Below are 11,199 nucleotides of genomic sequence, written 5' to 3' on the forward strand. Positions count from 1 at the left end.
ATAGCACGTGTGGGAATAGATGTTTTGCAGGATCACAGAATGGTTGAGGTTGGAAAGGGCCTGTGGAGGTCATCTTTTTCCAACCTCCCTGCTCAAGCAGGGCCATATAGAGCAGGTTGCTCAAGACAATGTTCTGCCAGGCCAGCTTGGCACATTTGCCATTGACGTTTTTGCATACTTCAGTGAGATCTTCTGGGAGCAGGGATTTGCCTCTGTTTTTTCTCACCAATGTATGAGAGCAGACTGTTTTCTTAGATTGTTTTTTGAGCAATTGTTTTGTTTTGTAGCCTACATTGAAGATGTGGCAAGATGTGTAGACCAAAGCAAGCGACTGATCATTGTCATGACTCCAAGTTACGTGGTAAGAAGAGGTTGGAGCATCTTTGAACTGGAAACGAGGCTTCGAAATATGTTAGTCACGGGAGAAATCAAAGTGATACTGATTGAATGCAGTGAACTACGAGGAGTTATGAACTACCAGGAGGTTGAGGCCCTAAAACATACCATCAAGCTCCTCACTGTCATTAAATGGCATGGACCAAAATGCAACAAGCTGAATTCCAAGTTCTGGAAACGTTTACAGTACGAAATGCCTTTTAAGAGGATTGAACCCATGACAAACGAGCAGGTTTTAGATGTCAGTGAGCAGGGGCCCTTTGGGGAACTGCAGACAGTCTCTGCAATTTCCATGGCTGCTGCCACCTCCACTGCTCTTGCCACTGCCCATCCAGACCTGCGCTCCACCTTTCATAACACATATCATTCACAGATGCGCCAGAAACACTATTATCGAAGCTATGAATACGATGTACCTCCTGCCGGCACCCTGCCGCTTACCTCAATAGGTAACCAGCACACCTACTGCAACATCCCCATGACACTAATAAATGGGCAGCGGCCGCAGACAAAAACTAACAGGGAGCAGAACCCCGAAGAGGCTCACACAAACAGTGCCATACTGCCCCTCTTGCCACGGGAGACCAGTATATCAAGTGTCATTTGGTGACCGACATGCAAGGGGCTGTCAACCCCCTTGAGTAGGAGCAGAGTCTGCAGTCTGGTGCCTGGAACTACATCCTCGACTGCTGCTGTTAAACATGCATTACAATCGATAAACGAGGAAAAACAGGGTCTTGTACATATGTTTTTGCAATTTCTTTGTAGCATCAGTCTTCCTGTTTTACCCATGTCTCTTCCCATTCACATTTTTGACTTTGTTTTATATGTCATTGGAATTTGTATATTTACTTTTTTTTTTAAATGAAGAGACTGCTGTATAGATAGGAAACTTTTTTGCTTCATTAGTATAGTTTTAGACTTTTTGTTTGTTTGTTTATAACCTCTCTTGGGAATGCTTGGACAAAGCTATGTTGATATCAGAAGCACCATCCATTTTGTTGGCCTGCCTAGTCTGATTCCTGAAGGCCATGCCTGCTGCAGCTCACCTCTTTTGGAAAGTTTTTGTTCTTAGAAGGACCCCATCGCTCACTGAGAGCTCCAGTTTCATTTCTACTCCCGTAATGTGCACTGCTCCTTCCCTGCCCTTACAAAGACCCTCATTTGGGGTAACACTAGAGTCTGATCATCTAACATGTAACTTGATAGATACCTGTCAAACAAAAGAAGATACCCAATCTGTATCAGTTGCTTCACGGTAGTCACTACAGAGTGTGTAGAAACTAGAGCCGGTTTCGTTTTCACTTTCTTGGGTTTGGGATTTTTTTAGTTCTTATTTTAAGAATGAGTTCGTTGTATCCCTTTTATAAATATAAAAGCAACCCTATTTTTAACATGTCCTGGAAAGTATTAATGTGGTTGTGGATTTTATTTTTTAAGCACTTAATTTTTTTTTTCTTTTCCAACTTTCAAAATCCTGCAAATAACATTTGCAAATGTCAGGCAAGTAAGACAAGTGAGGCAATAGGCACTGAAGTGCAGAGTCCTGCTGATATGTACACTGATGACTTCCAAACCAAAGGGGAATAAAAAAAGACAGTATTGCAGTTGGTTTGTCACGTTGTATTATAGAAAGTGTTATTTTCAAAAAAACCATAAGAGCAAAACATTATTTTCCTGTGGGTTTCAGAGTCCCTTGTATTTTAATGTTACAAAAACTGTATTTGCTTTAAAATGATATATTCAGGACGAAGAAATCTTCTTTCATTTGGTTTTAGCTTGTAACGATAAATAAAACTTTATTAATTTTGACATGAATTCAGTAAGAACTCAGGCAGAAAAAATGACATGATTACCAGAAATATAATTGTTTTCAGAATAAACTTTATTTATACAAAATTAATATTTAAATCAGACCTGGAAGTATTAAAAACACTTTATTCACTTTAATGAATAAATAAATTAGTTTTATTTTTATGTATGATTCTATCTTTGAGGAGTTGCAAATAATGCATGTACCATGGCTGACAGGGAAGAAAAAAAGCCCACCACTGTGTTTACATCCAGACATCTTTAAGACAACTTAAATGAGCACCTTGCTCATATTTATGTCTTAAATAACAGGAAGTCCTTTCTGGTTTTAGAAAGAGAGAGGAGTGGTGCAGCTCTGCAACATACTCAGGCCAAGCTCTCTGCTAGTCCCTGCTGGCAGAAGCAGAGGAGCTGGGGTAGAGTTACAGGTTGCAGCACACTGTCAGAGAGTCATGGGTTTGATTTACCCCCACTGAATCGTAACTGGTGTCCTGGCAAACAGACCTTAGAGTCTATTTATGTAATTAATTAGCTTTAGATATTTTTATGGCAGCTGAATGATATCAGCCAATATAATGGATATGTGGGGTTTGCTTATCATGATTGTCACAAACCAGAAAAGTATATCCTATAATATTTTGGTCTTCTTAATGAGAAGTGAGCGGGGAGACTGCAGTTTGGGGGATGTTTGTGGGAGCAATCCAGAACTGACAGTGTGGGATGAAATGAATGTGCTCCTGTTGTGAAAGTCAAGAAATCTCAGTATCTGCATAAGAAGAAAATAGACTTTTGAGGTGTGCACCGATTTTTATTTGCTTAAAATGTTTATTTCTCTGAGATTTAGCTCAAGTTCTTTTCTACAATCTGTTCTTTATTATGGTGTCTCTGGACATGTGCCAAACATCCACAAAATAGAAATTAGGCTGCCAAGTCACATAAAATTTTAAGAGAGCTTTGCATTTTTGCTTCAAGAAAGCTATTATTTATTTGCTCTTACAGACACCTGTCAGGCACTGATGGCATTTTCCTTCATTCATCTGGATGCCTGTCCTGGTTTCCACTGGGCTGAGAGGGGGAGAAGGGGAGGGGTTGAGCGAGCGGCAGTGTGGTACTTATTTTCCATCTGGGCTTAAACCACAACAGTCCCAAATACCCAGGATCCTCTGAAAGCAATGCATTATTTTTTTTCCCCTTTACATGCCCTGGTATAAAGACTGGGATGTGGAATAAATGTAAGATGAAATTATCGGACCACAGTCACATTTAGACAATTGGTAGGTGTTTCCTTAGCCACATGGGAAGTACTTTTCTGTTCCTCTACTTTTAGTGTAGATTTAAGCACTTTGAATAGCATGATTCAGGGATTGACAGATACTATTTGATACTCACACTACTTAAAGAAAGTTTTGCTTATAATGTTTTGTCTTAATATTAAATATAAGAAAAACAAACAAAAAGAAAAGAGAAACAAACCACAAAACCTGAAATAAATGGAGAAGCTGTCTGTGGCTTTAGAAACATTCCTCCTAAGTATTCCTCTTCTGTGAACAGCTGTGTGGGGAACAGAGAAGGAAAGTGTTGTGTGTTCACGTGCTCCATGCTTGACATAAGTTCTGTTGGAACACAAAAATAAAATGGAAAAAAACCCAAACAAACAAACGAAAACCAACAAAAACTGTCATTGCCCTAATTCTTAGGCTACATCATTTTTTATGAAGGTGTTTTGGTTTTTGACAATGCAGCCTGAACTGTGCATGCAATAGCCACATATAAGGTTTAGCCATAAGCAAATAGCACTTTATTTTAAAAAAGGCACAGTGTGATGATCAGAAAAACTTACTCTGCCTGGTCAAAAACTGGGTCTGTATGTGGATTCTATGCACGTGAATTATCCAAGTGTGGTGCTCTGTCTTTATAAGGCTCTCTCTAATCAGGGTAGTCCGTGTTATAAAAGGACTCTGTTGCACAGCTTGTGTAAATTCAGCATATAGGTTCTCCAGACAGCATACATAGCTGGACAGAAATAGGAGACTGTATAGAATGCAGCCAATTATTTTGAAGGCAAAATGCATTGCTGGGTCTGATTCTGTTCTCAGTTGCAGCACTATGATTTGAGAGTCAATCTAATAAATCTGAATGAGTGTATGATTGATTTGTGTGGGAGAAGAAAATTGGAAAAACAAAGAGAAAAAGAATTCATATTTGCAGTCTGTGGCAAGATGAAATCTTGGCTGCAAGGAAAGGAGCACCAAAATGCCTTTTGAATTTTAGTGGGGACCCAGTTCTCACCTGGCAGCCAACATCAAACACCTTCAATATGATCTGGTTCAGAGTTAAATATTGTTAGGCTTAGATACAAAGTAAGATTTTTCTATTACTGCACAGCTGTGAAAACCATGTATATGTTACATAATGGGTGATAATCAGCTTCAAAATAGCCAGAAAGCTTGTTATACCCGCCTGATCAAAATTCACAAAGTTTTATTTGGATATTGTGCATTAATGACACATTAAATTATACATAAAGCAGTGAGATTTGGGGGAAAGTGGCCTAGTAAACAGGAGTCCTTAATTTTTAAACTAAAATAAAAAAAAAAAAAAAAAAAAAAAAAAAAAAAAAAAAAAAAATCAAGTTAGTAAACCTAAGGAGACTCTAATTAAAATCCAAAGAAGGAAGAAAAACCCACCATAGTAAAGTAAGCTCAAAATAGAACAGAGGCCAATGAAGAATAAAGGGCAAAATACCCACTTGCTTTTTGACTGTATTGTGGTTTTTTTGTCATGCAAAGCTCTGTACTCTGGCTGACCTACATCAAGCAACTGGCTTTTTTGGAGGCCATCCAGACAGATCAGCAACACAAATATGTCCCTGTATGTCTAATACACTTCCGAATGATTTTGTACTTGTTGATAGTCTAGCACAGAGAGATTTTTGTTTGTCTTCTGTTGTGATCAAGAGGATGGCAAAAATCTGTCAGCACTAAAAAAACCCTCTGTAACAGACTTAGTTTATTAACTAGAGTAACTATATTCCTTCACTCCCACCCCCTATCTGTTGTGCTGTTATTAGAACACTTTTTCTAACCCAGTTGAGAAATAGGTTAATGTGGCTGGCAACAGAAAAAATATAAGCAACCTCATAACAATGAGTTTCCTTATATTATGAAGGCTGCAAGTTCTCCCTTGCTTTTTTTTTTTTTTTTGTATAAACTCATCTCTTCACCTCCTAAATAGCCCACTGAGTGGAGGTTGAAGAACACCATTGTGTCTTTAATTTCAGATTCAATGAATTTAGCATGGATACTGAACTGTTTATGATGTAATTTTGCTGGGCCATTTTCCATTGACTCTGGCTCTATCCTCCAAGAAGATGTTGGCAGCATCACACTTCACCAAACAGCCTTGACTTGATGTTCCAAAACTCAGGCTTGTTGCCCTGGGGAGTGAAAATGATAAAAATGTTTCAACTGTTAAGAGTTTTCCTATACCTTTTTGTTTGTTTGTTTGTTTAAATCCTGTTCATAACAAAGTTTGACTTTTGCTCTGGACTAATAAACTCTGGGGTTAGGTTTAGAGTCCACAGGGTCATGAAGTAGTTAGAGAAGAAATTAGAAAGGCAGCTCTGATACCTTATGTGGAAAACATATCAATTCTGAAGCTGTTCAGATTACTAAAAAATGAGTATATTTTGATTGAGGTTTTTTTAAAGGGAAGTATTCAACTTGTAATTACAACCAGTCTCATTCCAAAAGCTTATCAGCATTCTTAACAATAAATAGCCAATACCTTAGATAACATCATTTCAGAAACATTCAATAGTCAATTCAAATATTTTTATTTGGGGGAACTAAGAGTTACATTATTCTCTAGGATCTCAATATTAAATAAAATAGGTTATCTAGTACTGAGCTTACAGAGAGTACAAACATTTCTTTTCTTGATCACTAGTATTAGGAAAACAATTTGAAGCAAAATGTGAGAGCTAAGAATTTGAGGGGGGTATTATTGATACCTTTTTATAAAGACATTTCTTAACCATCAAGACATGACAAAAGGAACACACAAATTATTAAAAAAATAAAATGGATATGTTTTTTAACCTTCTATTTTTCTGTTAATCAACTATTATCTCTCTCTCTGCCCCCCTCAAAAATACAAAATCATCCAGGAGCAGTTAATACCTACTGAGCCCATACTCTCAAACACATTTTGTGACTCATAAAGAAGTGCAAGCCAGAACAGGCGGCTGCACCACATGTCTGCGACTGAAAAGCTCCACAGTGGGGAAAATGTGTTCCTGTGCATGGAGAAGGAGAGCACAGACCCCTTTGGCCTCATGTTTAGTTACTCCTATGTCAGGTGGGTGCAGAAGGAACCATGGGCTCGATATACCACCACTGTCCTACTTGCAGTAGGCAACACACAGGGAAGGTGGGCAGTGAGTTGCTACTGATGTTAATGAAAATAAACGCGAGAACCATCAGATGTGGAGGGACAGATACCCTATGGCAAAGCAGCCAGAAGAGCAGGAACAGCTGACAATATTTCCCATTTGTTCCATGTTCAAAGTAAACACCAGCACCGAGCATAGAGAGAGGTCAGCTTGCCAAGTTAGTGTGCAATCCACTAAATGACAGCTACAGGAAATTGCCATCTCAATCAGCTAACACCACACCTGAGCACTCTCACAGAAATTTCCATCCCATCCTGCCCCATTCCATCCTATCCTGTCCCATCCCATCCTCTCATATCCGTTTACCTTGCAGACTGAATTAGAAGTACAAGCACTTAAAGCTTGCTGTAAGGCCTAAGGTTGGGGTCCACATGAAAACTCTATGCAGAGATGTTTAGGGTGAGTAGATGTCTTCTTTCCTGAGAAGAGAGTTACAGGAGCAGTTTTGAGTTGAAAAAAGGTTGTATTTTTTTTCTCAGTTAGCACACCATTTTTCACATCCACATAGACTACTTATATGAAGCAACATCCTGATACTATTCTGACCTTCTACAATGTAAAAAAGAAAGTCTTGAAAATATGAGTTATGGGCTCAAAATATTCCATTGAGCTGCAAAGTCTGCACACACACTTGAAAAGCAAACCTAAATAAAGAAAATTAAATTAGCAATGCAATTACTTAACCTGTTTAAACCTGAGTTTACACAATTCTTTTTAAAGGGAAGGTTGTTTCCTCCTGATGTTTTGTAGGAAGTTAAGTAAGAGACTTTTCAAAATTTTCTCTCCATTCTTTGCATGACAGGTAAATCATAGAGAGATTTGTTTAGGAAATCTCGTTATTCATTGTAAGTTTAAAACACAAGTGGCAATGAATTTACAGATATAGTAGTTGTTTGCTGGAGTTAATATTCTCTGGTGAACAGCTAACTGCAGCCCTGAGTTCCTAGGAACACTTCAGTAGAAAATTTAAACAATTAGTATTATAAGTTTACCTTCATCATCACATTAGAACATTGTACATTTGTCATCTTAAGACCCAGGCAACTTCAAATGGAACAATTATGTAAATACAAAGCAGTAAGGAGAACAGCGACACAACTGTCTCTCCATCTATCTCAGCAAAATAGTTCAGCGACATCAGGCTCCTTCTTTGAGACCACTAACCTATGCCTACCTCAGCAAAACGCATGAATCTGCAAACTGTGCAGATATCTGGGACAAAATTGTTGCAATAAGCACTCTCAAATCGTAGTCACATCACAAAAAGCACTTTATACAATTTTATTCCTGTACATAGGTATTTTAATTTGTAACCATTTAATTACAGAACTGTGCAACAAAAAATAAAATAAGTAGCATTCATAAAAAATCAAGGAAGTCCCAAAAATCTGGGTTTATTCATGGCATGACATTACCCATGTGCTGCAAGGAGAAGACAAACTTGTAACCAAGCCATTGCCGGGATAATGTGACACAGATACATTGCTGGGGTGACACGGGGTGGGAGAGGTACAGGGAAGATCTTTTCTGGTCATGTCATGACCAGGTAGGTGAACACGACTAGCACTCATCTAGTCCTGCTGCCACAGGAAATTACAGATATCCTTTGCCTGGAAACCCAAATTTATCAGATACTTCCTTCACCACCTGTTTGCTGTCTGAAGCCATTTATATAATCTTGCTAGAGGCAGAAAATGTTTCTTTTCTAGGTAATAGGACCTACCTGAATATCTGCCAAATTTCCTATTGTAAATAATGGTGTCAGTTAAGTTCATCTCCTATTTTCTCCGATTACCTCTTCACTATTCTAAACAAAAGAGCTTGTGAACAGCTCTCAGTGCCACATAGCAAATACCACTCCTATATTTTTTTGATGTTGTTAGTTATTTGAAGATTGAGAAGCAGCAGCAAAGATGCTACCTGCTTGAAATGATGCTTGCCAAGTTGTTCTTTAGGGAATGTTGGAGAAAAATTCCCTTTTAGTCATCTTGGGCACCTTACCAGATATATGTCTTTCAAGATCCCTTCAAACAGCAATCTAGAGCATAAGGAGTTGGACACAGATTGAGAACATGCATTTAATTTTCGAGAATATTTTTATTCCTCGTAGCTCCTTGAATTGTGCTTTTGTTTGTTTGGCTTTGCTTTGCTTTATTTTGCTTTGTTTTCATAAGGAGACATCAGGACTGAGATACCATTGCACTACATGAGTTTATTAGAAAGAACGGAGTGAAGTCCAGAGAACTGGAGTAAAGCAGACATAAACAAGGCTGAAAATCTCCTAACCATGCGCATGGCAGCTGTTCAAAGAGCTGCTGGATTTCCTTAGCTCCCACTTCAGTAAATTCTCCACTTCATAGCCAATCCAACTAAGGGAAAATGGTGCTTTCAGGTGCCATTATACCTGACTCTCAGGCACAGTGAGTCTGATGCCCCTGCTCACTGAGAAATGAGCTTTCTTTGAAACGCTGAGGTTTCCTCCTCCAGCCTTCTGCTATTTGTTAGCTTTCTAAGGCTCTCCAAATCCTTGGAGAATAAAATAAAATCAAATATTTCAAATTCAAGGTGAATCTATGAAATGTACAAAATCATCATCAGTTATTTCAAATAACTTACCAGAACACAGATATCTGCCCCTTCTTCCTGTAACTCTTACGGTTCTTCTGCCCTAGATAGTCATTTGCTGTAATTTATTTTACATGTCCTGTAAAAATATGACCTAAGATGTTTTTATTTTTACATTAATCAGCAAACTCATAAATAGTTTAATATAACATCTTCATCATAAAGTTTTGCAGATTTGTTAATGATTCATGTTGAGCATGCTAATAAAGTTAAAGAAGGCAGCTGCCCAGTGCTGGGAAGTGGTGAAGCAACAACAATTAGTGAGTGGAGGATGCTATAAGACAAAATACTAATCTTAGCTTTTACAGGAAAAGGGAGTTAAATTATCTTCTCAACATGGCATCTAAATATCTGCTGCTGTCACTTGCAGCAGTTTCGAGCCACATATGAATTTTGCAAGAAAAGCATACAATTAAATTCTGTGCAGTTACTAGTGCCATGAGACTGTTCATAATACATAAAATTAAGCATATGCACCATTTCACAAGTAAATATTTTTATTAGCATATTGTACGTTCTGCACCTTCTTCAGACGACAAGAAATCAAAATGACCACAAGGATCTTTAACAGAAAGAACATGTGTCTAGTTGAAACACTAGAAGAAAAAAATCATCATGTTCTGTTTCATAAAAAAAGCTGCAAAAGTAATACAAATAAAGCAATTTGTCTAGGGGATTAATTTTCTTTAATTTTATTATGTTACTTTATTCATCTCAGCAGGAGCTCACTGTCCATAAGCAGAGTGCATAACACAACTCAAAAAGTAATAGTCCCTTCTTGGGACCCCACTATTCAAAGTTAACACCTGGATAAGCATCTTGATAAAGCACTTTGTTAATAAAGCTCTCAGCTGGTCTTCCATAATCTCAGGAACCAGCAGAGTAGAACTGCTCTGTAGCTCCTACTGAATACATGCGCATACATTGAAGATATAAATGTATACTTACCATCTTTAATTTTGCATTGATGGAAGGAAAAAAAGGAAGTGCCATGCTAGGCTTTGGCACCTTTTATCTTAATTTGCTTAATAGTCGATTAAAGTAAAAAAAAAAAAATTCTACTGAAGTCAGCAGAATTAAGTGCAGCTGTGTATAACTGGTGCAAAATAAAGAGCAGAATCAGGCTAAGAATTTGTGGAAATAAATTTCTGGCTATTCTACAACATAATTGAAGATTCAGCATCATTACCTTTTCCAAACATCCATTACTATTGCCATATAAACCATAAATTATCATATGCATTCTTGTCAAGGTTTTCTTTAAGGCTACAGGTATGACTACAAACTGGAAAATATGTCTCTTTCTTTACATACTTTTTTCAAAATCATTAAAGTTAAAATAGAAGCACTACAGTTAAGTAGAAATACATCAACCTATATTTATGCCTACTGTATATTGAAGATTTTACCTAAAGAGATTAACTTATATTTATTTTTTAAAAAATGAGATGGGTCATAGGTAAAAGGAACTGCATTTTTATAGTAATACTATACTTATTGCTGAGAAGAAAGACAGTCATGATCCAAATGTTACCTAGTTTCAGTGTATGTTACTTTAAAAAGAACATGTTTTATGTTATCCTAACTTTTGGAAAATTCACCAAGCCTGGTATTAAAAAAAAAAAAAGAAAAAGAACAGCTTATTGTAATAACGATAACATATTAAACATTTTTGTATTTTCATCAATTTTATTCTTACGGGAGAAAAGACATCACTCACTAAATAGGAATGCTGCACATGTTAGCAATAGAAATATTGATTTTTTTTTTTGTAACTTTGATTGCACTTGCCTTAACTTTTCCACACATATATACAAACACAAATAACACATAGAGGGGGGGAAAAAGAGGATTAGGGGAAATAAAACCCACAAAAGTAGGCAAGTTTTACATTATTTAATGACACATGAGCT

The 11,199-nt window shown here is 37.3% G+C and overlaps 1 protein-coding gene across 2 annotated transcripts in view; it reads left to right on the forward strand.

Annotated features, from left to right (window-relative positions):
• The window catches only part of IL1RAPL1 (interleukin 1 receptor accessory protein like 1), a 711,140-nt gene extending 700,202 nt beyond the window's left edge, over positions 1-10,938 (forward strand). For both annotated transcript variants that reach the window (XM_032100865.1, XM_032100866.1), the window contains exon 11: positions 288-10,938. In XM_032100865.1, the coding sequence (XP_031956756.1) occupies positions 288-1,006 (719 nt within the window). In that variant the 3' untranslated portion in view covers positions 1,007-10,938. The remainder of the gene's footprint in view (positions 1-287) is intronic.
• Positions 10,939-11,199: the final 261 nt, after the last annotated feature.

The sequence above is a fragment of the Corvus moneduloides genome, chromosome 2 (genome assembly GCF_009650955.1).
Source record: "Corvus moneduloides isolate bCorMon1 chromosome 2, bCorMon1.pri, whole genome shotgun sequence".
NCBI lineage: Eukaryota > Metazoa > Chordata > Aves > Passeriformes > Corvidae > Corvus > Corvus moneduloides.